This window comes from Triticum urartu, chromosome 6A, assembly GCF_056163025.1.
Source record: "Triticum urartu cultivar PI428250 chromosome 6A, HENAU_Tu73, whole genome shotgun sequence".
NCBI lineage: Eukaryota > Viridiplantae > Streptophyta > Magnoliopsida > Poales > Poaceae > Triticum > Triticum urartu.
The window spans coordinates 83,968,906-83,989,425 of NC_141878.1; the positions used below are offsets into that span (position 1 = coordinate 83,968,906).

The 20,520-nt window shown below is 45.7% G+C and overlaps 1 protein-coding gene across 1 annotated transcript; it reads right to left on the reverse strand.

The window, feature by feature from the left end:
* Positions 1 to 272: 272 nt before the first annotated feature.
* LOC147964108 (uncharacterized) lies at positions 273 to 1,091 on the reverse strand. The gene has a single exon (XM_087529837.1). It carries the CDS (start codon positions 1,089 to 1,091, stop codon positions 273 to 275), a length of 819 nt encoding a protein of 272 aa, XP_087385963.1.
* Between the last annotated feature and the right edge of the window lie 19,429 nt (positions 1,092 to 20,520).

Here is a 20,520-nt window from a genome sequence, read left to right on the forward strand (position 1 = left end):
CTGCTGGATCTCCATCAACCTCTCCTACCCCCTTGCCGGATCAAGAAGGAGGAGACGTCGCTGCTCCGTACGTGTGTTGAACGCGGAGGTGCCGTCCGTTCGGCGCTAGGATCATCGGTGATTTGGATCACGACGAGTACGACTCCATCAACCCCGTTCTCTTGAACGCTTCCGCGCGCGATCTACAAGGGTATGTAGATCCACTCCTCCCTCGTTGCTAGATGACTCCATAGATAGATCTTGGTGACATGTAGGAAAATTTTGAATTTATGCTACGTTCCCCAACAATATCTGGCCCCCGCAGGTTGCGAGTACTGCACTGATCGGCGTTGAGCAATCATCCAGCCACCCCACTTCTTTTCCTCGTCCTTCCAAACACCATTGCCGCATTCCTCATACCCATGCCCCATCATCCCACACACCTTGCAGAAGAAAGGAATTTTCTCGTACTTAACGACTAGCATCCTCCTACCTTCCCCTACCACAGTCAACGGAGTGAACCGGGTCAGGGGCTTGGCCGTCAAAACTTTAGCTCTAACACGAACATAGTCTCCCTCGTAGTAGAGGGTAGGCCGCAGCTGGACCTCATGGACCTTGCCAATACGGCGAGCTAGCTGATCCACCACCGGCTCCCGCCGATAGGGATCCGGAATCTTGTGTATCTGAGCCCAAACGTACAGTCCATCTAGCACCACTGCTTCAGGGTCCGTCTTGCCGTCATAATCCTCAATTATCACACCGAGACCTCTGAAAAGCCATGGTCCTCCATGCACAACCCTCTTCCAATCTCTAAGACAGAAAAGTTGAAAGATGAACAGATTCTCGCCCGCCTCTCGGAACGTTGGTGTTCGAGCCAATCCCCAGATGAATTTCATATTATCAAAGAACACCGTAGAGCTAAAGGGCCTGTCTGTGTTTACCCGTGCGATCGCCATCCATCTGGCCTCCACCGCAAATTTCTGGGCATCTGCCTCCCCGATGACGACCTCATCCAGCTCCTCCTCCATGAGTTCCATGTTCTTCATCATCTCCTCTAGATCGATCTCCGAATCATTGCCCGAGTGCGAAGAAGAGCCCCCTATGGCGACCATGGCAACAGCCCCGATTCTTCTCCACCACAGCCACTAACAAACCCCCTCGGCGCCCCTAGCGGGACGGCGACTCGGTATCGACCTGCAGCAGCGAAACCTCCCCGGCGATTGCAAGATCGCCAGAGGCGGCGCCGCTAACCCTAAACGAGAGGGTAATGTTGATGCGAGCCAGGCCCAAGTGTACTTTAAGGTTCGTGCCATGCGGGCCGCATAGTAAACGCAGGCAACCAAACGGGCCACTTTCTTCCCGCGCGAGCCAGGCTGGGCCTAATGCGGGCAAGCAAACACGCCCAAGATGTCTCCAACGAGCTGCGAGAATAAGCATAGAAGAGGCCAGACCACTAAAACACACAACCAAGGCCGCCGATGGCAAGCAAACATGCGTTCCCTAAAAGAAAATTACCGGACTTTGTCACACCATCGGCGCCAATCTGTGAGTCAGAGAGGACCCTGTACCCTCTCGCTCTAGATCGAGAAGTGTCGATCCTATTGGCATGCAAAAATGTAGAGAAGAAATGTAGTCACATATAATCGATACAGGCACACGGGGCCACCTGTAGGCAGATTCAATGTGTTGCCGACTGGAGCTCCAAACCATCTTGAACCCACCGCCGCGACCGAGACATTCGCACTCACCGGTGACACCCCCAAGAGGGTCATGATGTAGAGTGCCACCTCTATTGCGTCGAGCGAAGAGAACATGGGTTTTCACCATGAGTGTTGGAAGGGGGTGCCAAGACGGTGCCCCAAACAGGGATGTGACACTCGCAGGTGTCGCTACCACTGGGGGCGAGGTATTAAGCTTTCGCTCGCCCCCGCGTGCGCACCTTGTCGAGGTACTCCTAACAACCTGATCCACCTTAGTGTTGGACCAATCGGGACAGACCGAGGACTCCACACTAGATCGGTCTGCTATAAGACACCTAGCCACTCACATGGCAAAAGAGCACAGTCAACACCTGCTGCAACGTTGCCCACCAAAGATCCAGCAGTGCAACCCGCCACCCAAGGCCACTGCCCCGACGTTCAAATCCCTAGGCCGATTCTGGTGTTTTGACCCATTTTTGAAAGTTTAGCAAGATCTGACCCTGGTTTGAAAGTTTTTCGAGATTTGAGCCTTTTTCTACTGCCAGAGTGGATGGCGGTAGGGTATAAAAGCCTACCGCCGGGGCCCTTGGTGGTAGGGGTGCACACCCTACCGCAAATACTTCTGCATCCCTACCGCAAATAATTTTGAAGTATCGAATACAGTGTGTGTACTCACCTACCACCGGGCACCTCGGCGGTAGGGGTACACAGGCTACCGCCGGCCTGTTTGACGGTATGGAAGCAGTACACTAACATGGATAAGTTGCCACCAACAGGGACCTTGGCGTTAGGCTAGTATATGCTATCGTCATCGACCTTGACGGTAGGAAAAGGGTCAGATCCTGAAATTTTTCTGAATCAGGGTTAGATCTCACTAAACTTTCACAAAAGGGTCAAAACACCAAATTTGCTCCCCCACGCAAGAGACCTATGACACGGCCACCACATCCATCGGAGGAGGACGGAAAGGCACATCCTTTTCTTGTCCCCAGGTGTGTATATAGTAAAAGTGGCAAAAGGAGCTTGGAAGATGACACGAAAAGGGTCTTTTGTGAACTCTCTACGGGTACATATAGAGTATACACAGGCATACCCCAATACTCGATCAAACAAAGCCTGCGTAGGACAACGACATGCATCAGATTCTACTCACTCTGTTCCTAAATATTTGTCTTTTTTAAAATTTCAAATGGACTATCACATACAGATGTATATAGAATATTTTAGAGTGTAGATTCAATCATTTTCTCTCCTTATGTAGTGTTGGAAATATGCCCTAGAGGCAATAATAAAATGGTTATTATTATATTTCCTTGTTCATGATAATTGTCTATTGTTCATGCTATACTTGTATTAACCGGAAACCGTAATACATGTGTGAATACATAGACCACAACATGTCCCTAGTAAGCCTCTAGTTGACTAGATCGTTGATCAATAGATGGTTATGGTTTCCTGACCATGGACATTGGATGTCGTTGATAACGGGATCACATCATTAGGAGAATGATGTGATGGACAAGATGCAATCCTAAGCATAGCACAAGATCGTGTAGTTCGTTTGCTAGAGATTTTCTAATGTCAAGTATCATTTCCTTAGACCATGAGATTGTGCAACTCCCGGATACCATAGGAATGCTTTGGGTGTACCAAACGTCACAACGTAACTGGGTGGCCATAAAGGTGCACTACAGGTATCTCGGAAAGTGTCTGTTGGGTTGGCACGAATCGAGTTTGGGATTTGTCACTCCGTATGACGGAGATGTATCTTTGGGCCCACTCAGTAATGCATCATTATAATGAGCTCAATGTGACTAAGGAGTTAGCCACGTGATCATGCGTTACGGAACAAGTAAAGAGACTTGCCGGTAACGAGATTGAATGAGGTATAGAGATACCGACGATCGAATCTCGGGCAAGTAACATACCGATGGACAAAGGGAATTGTATACGGGATTGATTGAATCCTCGACATCATGGTTCATCCGATGAGATCATCGTGGAACATATGGGAGACAACATGGGTATCCAGATTCTGCTGTTGGTTATTGGCCGGAGAGATGTCACAGTCATGTCTGCATGGTTCCCGAACCCGTAGGGTCTACACACTTAAGGTTCGATGACGCTAGAGTTGTTATGGGAAATAGTATGTGGTTACTGAAGGTTGTTCAGAGTCCCGGATGAGATCTCGGACGTCACGAGGAATCCTGGAATGGTCCGGAGGTAAAGATTTATATATGGGAAGTCCAGTTCCAGTCACCGGAATAGTTTCGGGGGTTATCGGTATTTACCGGGACCACCGAAAGGTGTCCGGGGGTCCACCGGGTGGGGCCACCTGCCTCGGGAGACTTAATGGGCTGAATATGGGTGGGAACCAGCCCCCTCGTGGGATGGTGCACCCCCTCCTAGGGCCCAAGGCGCCTAGGGTTGGAAACCCTAGGGGGTGGGGACGCCTCCCACATGCTTGGGGGGCAAGTTACCCCCTCTTGGCGCCGCCCCCCATCTAGATGGATCTAAGGGGCCGGCCCCCTCTCCCCTTCCCCTATAAATAGTGAGGGGGTGGGAGGGCTGCAACACCTCTTCCCTGGCGCAGCCCCTCCCTCCTCCATAGTGATTGGCGAAGTCCTATCGGAGGACCACGAGCTCCATCAACACCACGCTGTCGTGCTGTCGGAGTTCTCCCTCAACTTCTCCTCTCCCCTTGCTGGATCAAGAAGGAGGAGACGTCCCCGGGGTTTACATGTGTTGAACGTGGAGGCGCCGTCCGTTCGGCGCTTAATCGGATCTTCCGCGATTTGAATCGCCGCGAGTATGACTTCATCAACCGCGTTCTTGTAATGCTTCCGCTTAGCGATCTTCAAGGATATGAAGATGCACTCCCTCTCTTTCATTGCTAGTATCTCCTATATTGATCTTGGTGACACGTAGAATTTTTTTGAATTATTACTACGTTCCCCAACAGTGGCATCATGAGCTAGGTCTATGCATAGATTCTATGCACGACTAGAACACAAAGTAGTTGTGGGTGATGATTTGTTCAATTTGCTTACCGTTACTAGTCTTATCTTGATTCGACGGCATTGTGGGATGAAGCGGCCCGGACCGACCTTACACGTACGCTTATGTGAGACTGGTTCCACCGACTAACATGCACTTGGTGCATAAGGTGGCTAGCGGGTGTCTGTCTCTCCCACTTTAGTCGGATCGGATTCGATGAAAAGGGTCCATTTAGTAGCTCCATCACCTTGACTGTGTCTGCGTACTGTACTTTACTGGTACTGGCAGCAGTAGCATTGGCGTTAACTACGCAAGGAAATATGAGAGAAAAGGGCTGCAACGGCGTTTGGGCATGGACTTGATCTGCGCAGCGGTACACGTAGTACGATACGCGTGTTGATTCTAGAAGCACATATAGACTGTGTTGTTAGGGCATCTCCAAGAACCGTAATCCTCCCGCATACATCTGACCTGCATTGTCCGGACAACAGAAGCCATCCAACACTGGCATGTATCGATTTGGAGAGCGGTCCGGGCACGTTTTTTCCCGCAAATCAAAGTCAAACGTGGGGGGCATTACGGAAGTCTGGACCGATGCCACGCCTGCTTGTGACCGCCCTGGTCCACCCAAACTTCTCATCCCTCGCCCGTGGGCATTCTCGCCCATCGCCAGCTGCCCGCGTTCATGCCGTTGTAGAGCGCACCGCTTCACATCGAATATGGCTCAGGGCGGAAGCGACCTTTCACTACCCTCGCCATTGAAGCGGCGCGCCGGCCAAGGGTGCCGTCCGCTGCACATCTCCGGTGTCCGCGCCTGTTTAATGCCGGAGACGCGTTACTAGACGGGAGGGACGACGCCCGTTGAATGTCCGGTCCGTCCATATGCCGCTATTAAGCAGGCTCACTGGCCAAGAAACCAACCTCTGCGTCGCGCATTAACGCACCTGGACGCCTGGCCTCACCGAAATCCGCTATTTAAAGCCGGCCACACTTTGGCTAACTCCATGCCATAACACAAGCCGCTCCCCATCCTCCTACCTTGCATTTCACCCGTCATGACTGCGGGCGACGAAGCTCTGTGGAAGACCCTTTCAACTGAGATGAAGCATGGTCGCCCTTGTTGTCACCGTGCCAGGCGGATTGAGGCTGGCTTGCCGATCAACTCGCCCGAGGTCTCCGACGACGAGGACGACACCACGATGGAGACGGGCTCCGACGACACCGCCACGGCTCCCGCGCCTATGTGTACGCTGGCGCACTACAACGCCATGGTGGGGGTGCGGCCTGCGCCGACGCCTTTATCGGCGTTCCAGCAAACGCATGAGGAATAACGGTACAACATGTTCCTCCTGGAGTAGCACCGGCTGCCAGAGGGTCAGAGCTATGGCGAGCGCGTGAGCAAGGAGGCCATGGCGGCCATGGCCACGGCGAACCCCAATTTCGTCATGGATCAGTGTGCCATCTACGATGTCATCCGCGCTCAAGCCGTCGCTCGCCAGGAAGAGGCCGCCACCGAGGCGCAGTTCCCGGCGATCCCGGAGGAAAATAACGCCAGATGCACCTCCTACGCGTCGCCGCCGAACCATCCGGTGGCCCGGTGGGACGACGACAGTGCGGGCGCCACCATTTTCGTTGTGGACCTCATGTTCACCGGCGATGGACAAGTCGCATACTCCTTTGAGGATGAGTAGGGCACGGGAAGCAGTAGGGCCTTGTGTCCCGTGCGGGCCATTCCATCTCCCGTGTTGTACTCTTCCTCGCGGGAGACCGCTGCTTCACTTCATTGGTCTTATCGCCGGTGGTTATGAAGATGACGGATGGAGGATGACAAGGGGTTGTACGCCGCCGTAGGATATGTTTAGGGTCTGGTCTTTTTTTTCTAAATGTTTGAAATCTAATCAAAATCCGCCATGTTTGTATGAACGTCGCCCGGTCCGGTATGTCTGAAATCCACCGTGTTGTAAGAATTCCGTCCGAGTTGTTGCCAATGTGTTTGAAATATATGCTGGCAATATTGGATAACGATCTCAAATATCCAGGTCCGCCAATTGGTCTCCTGTTCGTGAAGGGATGCTGGAGAAAATTTGAGGGTCACGAGTTGCCCTAGTGTGGATACAGTGTGCATGTGCATGCGTTGGAGAGAGACGGGACCATTGCCCCAGAAACTGATTTGCTTGTTTGCCGCCGTTAGATTAGTGATTTGCATGTGTGCCGGTAGAGTAAAAGGCTGCCCGACAAGGCGACAAGTTGATGAGTAGGTAGAGAGAGTTCTATGGATTTTTCTACAGGTACATATTTATATCTTAGTATTTTGAAACGATGGGATGGTGTTTCATTTCACCAAAATACTGTCCCACTTGCACTGTTTTGAAATAAGCGTTAATTAACTAGGCAGCCATGCAGCTGTAGTTTGAAAAATGATCTTATATTGTGAACGGAGGGAGTATTTGTTTTCCGATGTTTCACCGGGTCCATGTCGAAGACAGCGGGGCAGTCGCTACACCATTCGTGCAGGTCGCTATTTATGCGACAAGGAATTTCGCTACCTTAGGACAATTAGAGTTACTACCGCCGTTTACCGGGGCTTCTATTCAAAGCTTATCACACTTCTCCTTCCGACCTTCCAGCACCGGACAGGTGTCAGACTCTATACATCGTGTTACCACTTAGTAGTGTCCTGTGTTTTTAATAAACAGTCGCTACCCCTGGTATGTGCCGCTTTCCTAATCAAAAGATAGGAGAGCACCCCTTCTCCTGAAGTTACGCGGTCATTTTGCCGAGTTCCTTCGACATGGTTCTCTCGATGCGCCCTAGTATACTCTACTTGTTCACCTGTGTCGGTTTGGGGTACGGTCAGTTCATCGAGAGGATCGTCCTCCCAATTCAAAGTTTTTTCCTGGAAGTTTCAACCGTCGTTGACTATGACAACAGTCGCGACTGACTATTAAGATCCTCGCGGCTATGGCAGGGCGGTACGCTCTGCTCTCTCGCGACCTCCACTCTAATCAAAAGACTAAAGGCCCCTACGGAAGATGAAAAAGGCAAGGACTGAAATGAGAAAGGAAGGAGTTCGGCAAGATGACTTCGGTTCACACATGAAAGTGCTTCGAAAGGTATCAGCGGTGCGCGGAGCCGGACCCGGCATGTTCGCCCGCTGGTACTCCTATGCACATATATACATTACATACATATGCAGAAAAATCGAAGTGCTCGAAACAGGCTTTTGCCCTGCTTTATATCTATGTATTGAAACAAAATCCTTATAAATGTTGATCAAAGAAAAAACATGACAAAGTCAAGCACCCCCAACAAGCACCAAAGTTGCTCCACAAGAGGTCTCCAGCGAGCCGCGAGAAGAAGCATATAAGAGGCCAGACCACTGAAACACGCAACCAAGGCCGCCAATGGCAAGCAAACATGCGTTGGCAAATTTAACAATTTTGACCTATGGATGAAATCATTTCACAAAATGAACTGCCTCTAAAAAAATTTCACTCAACTGACCTTTTTTAGTGGCGCCTGACACGAAGGCGCCATACTACACTGTGCAGCGCCTCACAGATAGGCATTACACGCCTGGCCTGCGTCACACCCCATGTGATCCGAAAATTACTAAGTCAGTGTGCAGCGCCTGAGAGGTAGGCGCCACACTATACAGTGTAGCGCCTAGCCTCTAGGTGTTGCACTAGTGGTTGCTTCATTTGGTAGGCAATCACTAGTGCAACGCCTAGAGGCTAGGCGCTACACTATATAGTGTGGCGCCTAGCTCTTAGGCGCTGCACATTGACTTAGTAATTTTTAGGCAGTCCGGGGTGTGACGCTGGCCAGGTGTGTAGTGCCTATTTGTGAGGCGTTGCACAGTGTAGTGTGGCGTCTTCGTGTCGGGCGCCACTAAAAAAGGTCAGCTGAGTCATATTTTTTAGGACAGTTCATTTTGTGAAATGATTTCATCCATAGGTCAAAATTGTCAAATTTGCCACATGCTTTCCCTAAAAGAAAACACCGGACTTTGTCGCACCATCAGCACCAAACTGTGCGTTAGAGAGGACCCCTCTACCCTCTCGCTCTAGATCGAGAAGCGTCGATCCTATCGGCACGCAAAAATGTAGAGAAGAAACATAGTCACATATAATCGATACAAGCACACGGGACCACCTGTCGGCAGATTCAATGTGTTGTCGACTGGAACTCCAAACCATTTTGAACCCACCGCCGCGACCGAGACATCTGCACTCACCGGTGACACCCCCAAGAGGGTCATGATGTAGAGCGCCGCTTCTATTACGTCGAGCAAAGCGGACATGGGTTTTCACCACGAGTGTTGGAAGGGGGTGCCAAGACGGTGGCCTAAACAGGGATGTGACACGCGCAGGCGTCGCTGCCGCTGGGGGTGAGGTACTAAGCTTTCGCTCGCCCCCGCGTGCTCACCTTGTCGAGGTACTCTAAACAACCCGATCCACCTCAGTGTTGGATCAACCGAGACAGACCGAGGACTCCACACTAGATCGGTCAGCTATAGGACACCTAGCCACTCACATGGCAGAAGAGCACAGTCAACACTTGCTGCAACGTTGCCCACCAAAGATCCAGCAGTGCAACCCGCCACCCAAGGCCGCTGCCCCAACGTTCAGATCCCCAGGCCGATTTTAGTGTTTTGACCTATTTGCGAAAGTTTAGCAAGATCTGACCCTAGTTTAAAAGTTTTTCGAGATTTGACCCTTTTTTATATTGACAGAGTGGATGGCGGTAGGGTATAAAAACCTACCGCCGGGGCCCTTGGTGGTAGGGGTACACACTCTACCGCAAATAATTTTCCACCCCTACCGCAAATAATTTTACGTATCAAATACAATGCGTGTACTCACCTGCCGCCAGGCACCTCGGCGGTTGGGGTACACAGGCTACCGCATCGACCTTGACGATAGGAAAAGGGCCAGATCCTGAAATTTTTCTAAATCAGGGTTAGATCTCACTAAACTTTCGCAAAAGGGTCAAAACATTAAATTTGGACCCCCTACGCAACATACCTATGACACTGCCACCACATCCATCGGAGGAGGACGGAAAAGCACATCCTTTTGCCCAGGTGTGTATACAGTAAAAGTGGCAAAAGGAGCTTGGAAGATGACATGAAAAGGGTCTTTTCCGAACTCTCTGCAGGTACATATAGAGTATACACACGCATACCCCAATACTCGATCAAACAAAGCCAGCGTAGGACAACGACATGCATCAGGTTCTACGTCCTTCGTTTCTAAATATTTGTTTTTAAAAAAAATTAAATAAATTATCACATACGGATGTATATAGGTATATTTTAGAGTATACATTCACTTATTTTATTTCGTATGTAGTCACTTGTTAAAATCTCTAAAAAGACAAATATTTAGGAATAGAGGAAGTAGCATTGATGCATGTAGTATCTAGGCAATTCGTTTTGAGGACAGACAGGCTAAATATGCGTCCCATATGGGAATGTCCCTCTAGGACCTGTACGGTTACATGTGCTTCACTTAGCCAGGCCCGCAAGATGTATTTTTGGGCTGTTTAATTGTCTGGGACACATCAAATTCCTAGCTCGCACAAACCTTAGAGCACTCCCAGGCCAGGCTTAATCGGCTGTTTTCCCAAACACAGGCCCGGACAAGCCCTGCGTGTTTTGTCGCCTTGTCTTGGGAAGCGCGGGAGACAGACGTGGCACTTAATAGCTTCCTTGCACTCTTTCCCATCACCACCCACCCTCGGTATCACACCACATTCTCACTCTCTCTCACCGTCTTCTCGGTTTCACCCATGGTCGGCTCTAAAGCACCCCTGCCCCATCCCCTCACCTACTCCATCCCCATCATCGTTGGTGGATGAACTGAAGAAAATATGACCTAGAGGCAATAATAAAGTTGTTATTTTATATTTCCTTATATCATGATAAATGTTTATTACTCATGCAAGAATTGTATTAACCGGAAAGTTGATACATGTGTGGATACATATAATTAACACCATGCCCTAGTAAGCCTCTACTAGACTAGCTCGTTAACCAAAGATGGTTAAGTTTCCTAATCATAGACATGTGTTGTCATTTGATAAAAGGAATCACATCATTAGGAGAATGCTGTGATGGACAAGACCCATCCGTTAGCTTAGCGTATTGATCGTTTCAGTTTTATTGCTATTGCTTTCTTCATGTCATATACATATTCCTTTGACTATGAGATTATGCAACTTCCGGATACCGGAGGAATGCCTTATGTGCTATCAAACGTCATAACGTAACTGGGTGATTAAAAATATGCTCTACAGATATCTCCGAAGGTGTTTGTTGGATTGACATAGATCGAAATTAGGATTTGTCACTCTGAGTATCGAAGTGGTATCTCTGGGCCCTCTCGGTAATGCACATCATAAGAAGCCTTGCAAGCAATGTGACTAATGAGTTAGTTGCGGGATGATGTATTACAGAACGAGTAAAGAGACTTGCCGGTAACGAGATTGAACTAGGTATGAAGATACCGACGATCGAATCTCGAGCAAGTAACATACCAATGACAAAGGGAATAACGTATGTTGTCATTACGGTACGACCGATAAACATCTTCGTAGAATATGTGGGAACCAATATGAGCATCCAGGTTCCGCTGTTGGTTTTTGACCGGAAAGGTGTCTCGGTCATGTCTACATAGTTCTCGAACCCGTAGGGTCAGCACGCTTAATGTTTGATGACGATTTTGTATTATATGAGTTATGTGATTTGGTGACCGGATGTTGTTCGGAGTCCCGGATGAGATCACAAACATGACGAGGAGTCTCAAAATGGTCGAGAGGTAAAGATTGATATATAGGACGATAGTATTCGAACACCGGAATTGTTTCGAAAAGTATCGGGGACATATCGGACTACCAGAGGGGTTACCGGAACCCTCGGGGGGTTAATGGGCCACATGGGCCAAAGGGGAAGGGGCACACCAGCCCACAAGTGGGAGAAGGAAAGGAAGGGAGTCGGCCTCCCCCTTCCTTTTGTTGGGGAATGTAGTAATTTCAAAAAAATTCCTACGCACACGCAGGATCATGGTGATGCATAGGAACAAAAGGGGAGAGTGTTGTCTACGTACCCTCGTAGACCGTAAGCGGAAGCGTTTATCAAGGCCGTTGATGTAGTTGTACACCTTCACGATCCGTCCCGATCAAGTACCGAACCTACGGCACCTCCGCGTTCAGCACATGTTCAGCTCGATGACGTCTTCGCCTTCTCGATCCAGCAAGAGGGGCGAAGTAGTAGACGAGTTCCGGCAGCACGACGGCGTGGTGACGGTGTTGGTGAGGAACAATCTTCGCAGGGCTTCGCCTAAGCGCTACGAAAACTATGACGGAGGATAAACTAGAGGGGACGGGGTTGCCGGCACACGGCTTGGTGTTTCTTGATGTGTCTTGGGTGCTAGCCCTACCCCTCTATTTATATATTGAGCCTTGGGGTCGAAACTTGGAGTAAAAGCCTACACAAAGTTGGTTTCACCCGAATGGCAAGAGTCCTTCTCGGACTCCAGGGCCAGACGCCAGGGTACCCGGCGTCTGGACCCAGACGCCAGGGACCCTGGCGTCTGGCCCCTCGACTCCGCAAAACTTCCTTTTGCGCTTTCCAAAAACCTTGTGGGCTTTCCCCTTTGGCCCAAATAAAGTGTTCTCGTACCGAAACATTTCGGGAAACATCCGGAACCCCTTCCGGAGGCCAAACACTATTATCCCATATATCAAACTTTATCTCCGGACCATTCCGGAGTTCCTCATCATGTCCGTGATCTTATACGGAACTGCGAACAACATTCGGTTACCAACATACATAACTCATAAATACTATATCATCAACGAACGTTAAGCGTGCGGACACTACGGGTTCGAGAACTATGTAGACATGACCGAGACACTTCTCTGGTCAATAACCAATAGCGGAACCTGGATGCCCATATTGGCTCCTACATATTCTACGAAGATCTTTATCGGTCGAACCGCATAACAACATACGTTGTTCCCTTTGTCATCAGTATGTTACTTGCCCGAGATTCGATCATCGGTATCTCAATAGCTAGTTCAATCTCGTTATCGGCAAGTCTCTTTACTCGTTACGTAATACATCATCCCGCAACTAACTCATTAGTTACAATGCTTGCAAGGCCTATAGTGATGTGCATTACCGAGTGGGCCCAGAGATACCTCTCGGAGAATCGGAGTGACAAATCCTAATCTCGAAATACGCCAACTCAACAAGTACCTTTGGAGACACCTGTATAGCACCTTTATAATCACCCAGTTGCGTTGTGACGTCTGGTAGCACACAAAGTGTTCCTCTGGTAAACGGGAGTTGCATAATCTCATAGTCATAGGAACATGTATAAGTCATGAAGAAAGCAATAGCAACATACTAAACGATCAAGTGCTAAGCTAACGGAATGGGTCAAGTCAATTGATATGTCCATTTTGCATCATGCTTTTATATCAATATTTATTCCATTATGGGCTGTTATTACACATTATGTCACAATACTTATGCCTATTCTCTCTTATTTTGCAAGGTTTACATAAGAGGGAGAATGCCGGCAGCTGGGATTCTGGGCTAGAAAAGGAGCAAATATTAAAGACCTATTCTGCACAGCTCCAAAAGTCCTGAAACTTCACGGATGATGTTTTTCAAATATATAAAAAATACTGAGCGCAAGAACCTCACCAGGGGGCCACACCCTTCCCACGAGGGTGGGGGGCGCGCCCTACCCCCTGGGCGCGCCCCCTACCTCGTGGGCCCCCTGGTGGCCCTCCGGTGGCCATCTTCTGCTATATGGAGTCGTTCGATGGGAAAAAAATTAAGAAGCCATCTTCTCGGACGAAACTCCGCCGCCATGAGGCGGAACCTTGGCGGAACCAATCTAGGGCTCTGGCGGAGCTGTTCTGCCGGGGAAACTTCCCTCCCAGAGGAGGAAATCATCGCCATCATCATCACCAATGCTCCTCTCATCGGGAGAGGGAAATCTCCATCAACATCTTCATCAACAACATCTCATCTCAAAACCCTAGTTCATCTCTTGTATCCAATTCTTGTCTCCAAGTCCGGGATTGGTGCTAGTAGGTTGCTAGTAGTGTTAATTACTCCTTGTAGTTGATGCTAGCTGGTTTAATTGGTGGAAGATCATATGTTCAGATCCTATATGCATATTAATACCCCTCTGATTATGAACATGTTTATGCTTTGTGAGTAGTTACTTTTGTTCTTGAGGACATGGGAGAAGTCTTGCTATTAGTAGTCATGTGAATTTGGTGTTTGTTCGATATTTTGATGAGATGTATGTTGTCTCTCCTCTAGTGGTGTTATGTGAACGTCGACTACATGACACTTAACCATTATTCGGCCCTAGGGGAAGGCATTGGGAAGTAATAAGTAGATGATGGGTTGCTAGAGTGATAGAATCTTAAACCCTAGTTTATGCGTTGCTTCGTAAGGGGCTGATTTGGATCCATATGTTTCATGCTATGGTTAGGTTTACCTTAATACTTTTGTTGTATTTGCGGATGCTTGCAATAAAGGTTAATCATAAGTGGGATGCTTGTCCAAGTAAGGGCAGCACCCAAGCACCGGTCCACCCACATACCAAATTATCAAAGTACCGAACGCGAATCATATGAACGTGATGAAAACTAGCTTGATGATATTCCCATGTGTCCTCAGGAGCGCTTTACATCATATAAGAGTTTGTCCAGGCTTGTGCTTTGCTACAAAAGGATTGGGCCATCTTGCTGCACTTTATTTACTTTTGCTACTTGTTGCTCGTTACAAATTATCCTATCACAAAACTATATGTTACCACTTATTTCAGTACTTGCAGAGAATACCTTGCTGGAAACCGCTTATCATTTCCTTCTGCTCCTCTTGGGTTCGACACTCTTACTTATCGAAAGGACTATGATAGATCGCCTATACTTGTGGGTCATCAAGACTCTCTTCTGGCACCGTTGCCGGGGAGTGACGCGCCTTTGGTAGGTGGAATTTGGGAAGGAAAAATTTATATAGTGTGCTGAAATTTACTGTCACTTATTACTATAGAAAGTAATCCTCTGAGGGTTTGTTCGGGGTATATTCACCCCGACCAGTACAGCAAAGAGATGCTCCTCAACCTACTGAACCTATTGAATATGAATATGAAAATGAAAATGCTTGCTTTGAAGTTCCTGTGGGTATGATAGAAAAACTGCTAGCTAATCCTTTTTTAGGAGATGGAACAAAACATCCTGATGAACATCTGATATATGTGGATGAAGTTTGTGGATTATTTAAGCTTGCAGGTGTACCCGGAGATGTTGTTAAGAAGAAGGTTTTCCCCTTATCTTTGAGGGGAGATGCATCAACATGGTATAGGCTATGTGATGATATGAGGTCTTGGAATTACAAATGATTAAAATTGGAATTTCATCAGAAATTTTATCCTATGCATCTTGTTCATCATGATCGCAATTATATATATAATTTTTGGCCTCGCGAAGGAGAAAGCATCGCTCAAGCTTGGGGGAGGCTTAAATCAATGTTATGTTCATGCCCCAATCATGAGCTCTCAAGGGAAATGATTATTCAAAATTTTTATGCTCGACTTTCTGGTAACAATCGCACCATGCTTGATACTTCTTGTGCTGGCTCTTTTATGATCAAGACTATTGAATTCAAATAGAATTTATTGGAAAGAATTAAACGCAACTCTGAAGATTGGGACCTCGACAATGGTAAGGAGTCAGGTATGACACCTAGTTTTGATTGTGTTAAATCTTTTATGGATACCGATATTTTTCGTAGATTTAGCACTAAATATGGACTTGACTCTGAGATAGTAGCTTCTTTCTGTGAATCTTTTGCTGCTTATGTTGATCTCCCCAAGGAGAAGTGGTTTAAATATCATCCTCCAATAGAAGTAAAAGTAGCTGCACCTATTAAAGTTGAAGAAAAGACTATTACTTACAATGATCCTATTGTTCCTACTTCTTATGTTGAGAAACCTCCTTTCCCTGTTAGGATAAAGGATCATGCTAAAGCTTCAACTGTGGTTCATAAAAGCAATATCAAAACATATACACCTCCTGAGCAAGTTAAAGTTGAACATAATATTGCTATTGTTAAAGATCTCTTGTCTGATAATATTGATGGGCATGTTATTTATTTCTGTAATGAAACTGCTAGAATTTCTAAACCCCGTGATAAAGATAAACCTAGACCTGTGGTAGGCATGCCTGTTATTTCGGTTAAAATAGGAGATCATTGTTATCATGGCTTATGTGATATGGATGCTAGTGTTAGTGCAATACCTTATTCCTTATACAAAGAAGTTATGCATGATATTGCACCTGCTGAGATGGAAGATATTGATGTCACAATTAAACTTGCCAATAGAGATACTATTTCACCAATGGGAATTGTTAGAGATGTTGAAGTCTTGTGTGGGAAAACTAAATATCCTGCTGATTTTCTTGTTCTTGGTTCCCCACAGGATAGCTTTTGCCCCATTATATTTGGTAGACCCTTCTTAAACACTGTTAATGCTACCATAGATTGCAAAAGAGATGTTGTTACTGTCGGTTTAGATGATATGACTCATGAATTTAATTTTTCTAAATTTGGTAGACAACACCGTGAAGAAGAATTACCTAGTAAGGATGAAATTATTGGTCTTGCTTCTATTGCCATACCTCCTAGTGATCCTTTAGAACATTATTTGCTAGACCATGAAAATGATATGTTTATGAATGAAAGAAGGGAATTAGATGAAGTATTCTTTAAACATGAACCTATTCTGAAAAACAATTTACCTGTTGAAATCCTAGGGGATCCTCTTCCACCCAAGGGTGATCCAGTGTTTGAGCTTAAACCGTTACCTGATACTCTTAAATATGCTTATCTTGATGAGAAAAAGATATATCCTGTTATTATTAGTGCTAACCTTTCAGAGAATGAGGAAGAGAGATTATTGAAAATTCTGAAGAAGCACCGTGCTGCTATTGGGTATACTCTTGATTATCTTAAGGGCATTAGTACCACTCTATGTCAACATAAAATTAATTTGGAAGAAGATGCTAAACCAGTCTGTGATCATCAACGCCAACTGAATCCTAAAATGAAAGAAGTGGTAAGAAAGGAGATACTAAAACTCCTTGAGGCAGGTATAATTTATCCTGTTGCTGATAGTCAGTGGGTAAGTCCTGTCCATTGTGTCCCTAAGAAGGGAGGTATTACTATTGTTCCTAATAATAAAGATGAATTGATTCCTCAAAGAATTATTACAGGTTATAGGATGGTAATTGATTTCCGCAAATTAAATAAGGCTACTAAAAAGGATCATTACCCCTTACCTTTTATCGATCAAATGCTAGAAAGATTATCTAAACATACACATTTTTGCTTTCTAGATGGTTATTCTGGTTTCTCTCAAATACCTGTGTCAGCCAAAGATCAATCAAAGACTACTTTTACATGCCTTTTGGTACTTTTGCTTATAGACGTATGCATTTTGGTTTATGTAATGCACCTGCTACCTTTCAAAGATGCATGATGGCTATATTCTCTGACTTTTGTGAAAAGATTTGTGAGGTTTTCATGGACGACTTTTCCGTCTATGGATCTTCTTTTGATGATTGCTTGAGCAACCTTGATCGAGTTTTGCAGAGATGTGAAGAAACTAATCTCATCTTGAATTGGGAAAAGTGCCACTTTATGGTAAATGAAGGTATTGTCTTGGGGCATAAAGTTTCTCAAAGATGTATTGAAGTTGATAAAGCCAAGGTTGATGCTATTGAAAAGATGCCATGTCCCAATGACATCAAAGGTATAAGAAGTTTCCTTGGTCATGCCAGTTTTTATAGGAGGTTCATTAAGGACTTCTCAAAAATCTCTCGGCCTCTGACTAATTTATTACAAAAAGATATACCATTTGTTTTTGATGATGATTGTGTAGAAGCATTTGAAATACTTAAGAAAGCATTGATCTCTGCACCTATTGTTCAGCCACCTGATTGGAATTTACCCTTTGAAATTATGTGTGATGCTAGTGATTATGCGGTAGGTGCTGTTCTAGGACAAAGAGTTGATAAGAAACTAAATGTTATTCAATATGCTAGTAAAACCCTAGACAATGCTCAAAGAAACTATGCTACTACTGAAAAAGAATTCTTAGCAGTTGTATTTGCTTGTGATAAGTTCAGACCTTATATTGTTGATTCTAAAGTAACTATCCACACTGGTCATGCTGCTATTAAATATCTTATGGAAAATAAAGATGCTAAACCTAGACTTATTAGATGGGTTCTCTTGCTACAAGAATTTGATTTGCATATTGTTGATAGAAAAGGAGCTGAGAACCCCGTTGCAGACAACTTGTCTAGGTTAGAAAATGTGCTCGATGACCCACTACCTATTGATGATAGCTTTCCCGATGAGCAATTAAATGTCATAAATGCTTCTCATACTGCTCCATGGTATGCTGATTATGCTAATTACATTGTTTCTAAGTTTATACCACCTAGTTTCACATACCAGCAAAAGAAAAAGTTCTTCTATGATTTGAGGCATTACTTTTGGGATGACCCACATCTTTATAAAGAAGGAGTAGATGGTGTTATTAGACGTTGTGTACCTGAGCATGAACAGGAACAAATCCTACGCAAGTGTCACTCCGAAGCTTATGGAGGACACCATGCTGGAGATAGAACTGCACATAAGGTACTGCAATCTGGTTTTTATTGGCCTACTCTCTTCAAGGATACCCGTAAGTTTGTCTTATCTTGTGATGAATGTCAAAGAATTGGTAATATTAGTAGACGTCAAGAAATGCCTATGAATTATTCACTTGTTATTGAACCATTTGATGTTTGGGGCTTTGACTATATGGGACCCTTTCCCTCCTCTAATGGATATACACATATTTTAGTTGTTGTTGATTACGTTACTAAGTGGGTAGAAGCTATTCCAACTAGTAGTGCTGATCATAACACTTCTATTAAAATGCTTAAAGAAGTTATTTTTCCAAGATTTGGAGTCCCTAGATATTTAATGACTGATGGTGGTTCACATTTTATTCATGGTGCCTTCCGTAAAATGCTTGCTAAATATGATGTTAATCATAGAATTGCATCTCCTTATCATCCTAAGTCTAGTGGTCAAGTAGAATGGAGTAATAGAGAACTCAAATTAATTTTGCAAAAGACTGTTAATAGGTCTAGAAAGAATTGGTCCAAGAAACTAGATGATGCATTATGGGCCTATAGAACTGCATATAAAAATCCTATGGGCATGTCTCCGTATAAAATGGTCTATGGAAAAGCATGTCACTTACCTCTCGAACTAGAACACAAGGCTTATTGGGCTATTAAAGAACTTAATTATGATTTTAAACTTGCCGGTGAGGAGAGGTTATTTGATATTAGCTCACTTGATGAATGGAGAACCCAAGCCTACGAAAATGCCAAGTTGTTTAAAGAAAAAGTTAAAAGATGGCATGACAAAAGGATACAAAAGCGTGAGTTTAATGTAGGTGATTATGTATTGCTATACAACTCTTGCTTAAGATTTTTTGCAGGAAAACTTCTCTCTAAATGGGAAGGTCCTTACGTTATCGAAGAGGTCTACCGTTCCGGTGCCATAAAAATCAACAACTTCGAAGGCACAAATCCGAAGGTGGTAAACGGTCAAAGAATCAAACACTATATCTCAGGTAATCCCATAAATGTTGAAACCAATGTTATTGAAACCGTAACCCCGGAGGAATACATAAGGGACACTTTCCGAAACATTTCAGACTTCGAAAAGGAATAGGTATGTGGTACGGTAAGTAAACCGACTCCAAAACAATTTTTAAGGCAATATTTCTCCATTTTGAAATATTTAGAAAAATAAGCAGTAGTCCGAGAAGGACACGAGGGCTCCACAAGGGTGGAGGGCGCGCCCTACCCTACTGGGCGCGTCCCCCTACCTCGTGGGCACCTCGTGTGCTCTCCGGACTCCGTTTTCGTACACGACACGTATTTTGGTCGGTAAAAATTCATTATATAACTTCCCGGGGGTTTTGACTTCTGTATCACGCAATTATCCTCTGTTTTGTGTTTCGAGCTGTTGCTGCTGCAGATTAGAGCAAGATGTCTTCGCAAGAGTCAGTCGGGGAGAGCCGGGTTTCTCATCCAGCACCGAGATCAGCAACAAACAACAATGCTGACCACTTTGGGCCAGCAACGAAGGAAGAGATGGAGGCTGATTTGAAGAGGATAGATGCCATGGAAGAGGATCAAGAAGCCACTTCCCGCCTCCAAGCTGGATTCACAATGGGAGAACTGCAGATCTCAGCTATTCCAAACTTGGTTATCCCTTCCAATGTTAGATTTCTTTCTTACGAGAATATGAAAAAGAGTGTCTCTGGTTCTCCCGCAGCTATGCAGCACCCTTGGGTGCAGGGAGCTTTGGCTGTTACAGGAAAACTCCGAAAGGAAATAATGGACCTCAAGCAGCAAGTCAACAAGCTCGAGGAGGAGAACCGTATCTTGAGGGGCATCATCACCAAGAACATCACATCACCATCCCCGGAAAGAGAGACGTAATCACATTGGTATGGGCACTCCACTTGGCAACTCCCAAGCTTGGGGGAGTGCCCCGGTATCGTATCACCATCACTTTTATCTTTACCAGTTTTCTTAGTTCGATCCTTTTGGTAATATCTTGATCTAGTAGAATAAAAGTTCTTAGTATGATTTAGTAGTGAGTTTTGCTTTATTATCCTTCTATGTAATCGAGTCCGTGAGCTATATAATAAAGATTAGTGTTGAGTTAAGGGTTTGA

Coding starts and splice junctions, on each gene's coding strand:
- LOC147964108 (XM_087529837.1), bottom strand. CDS start 1,091: ATGGTCGCCATAGGGGGCTCTTCTTCGCACTCGGGCAATGATTCGGAG.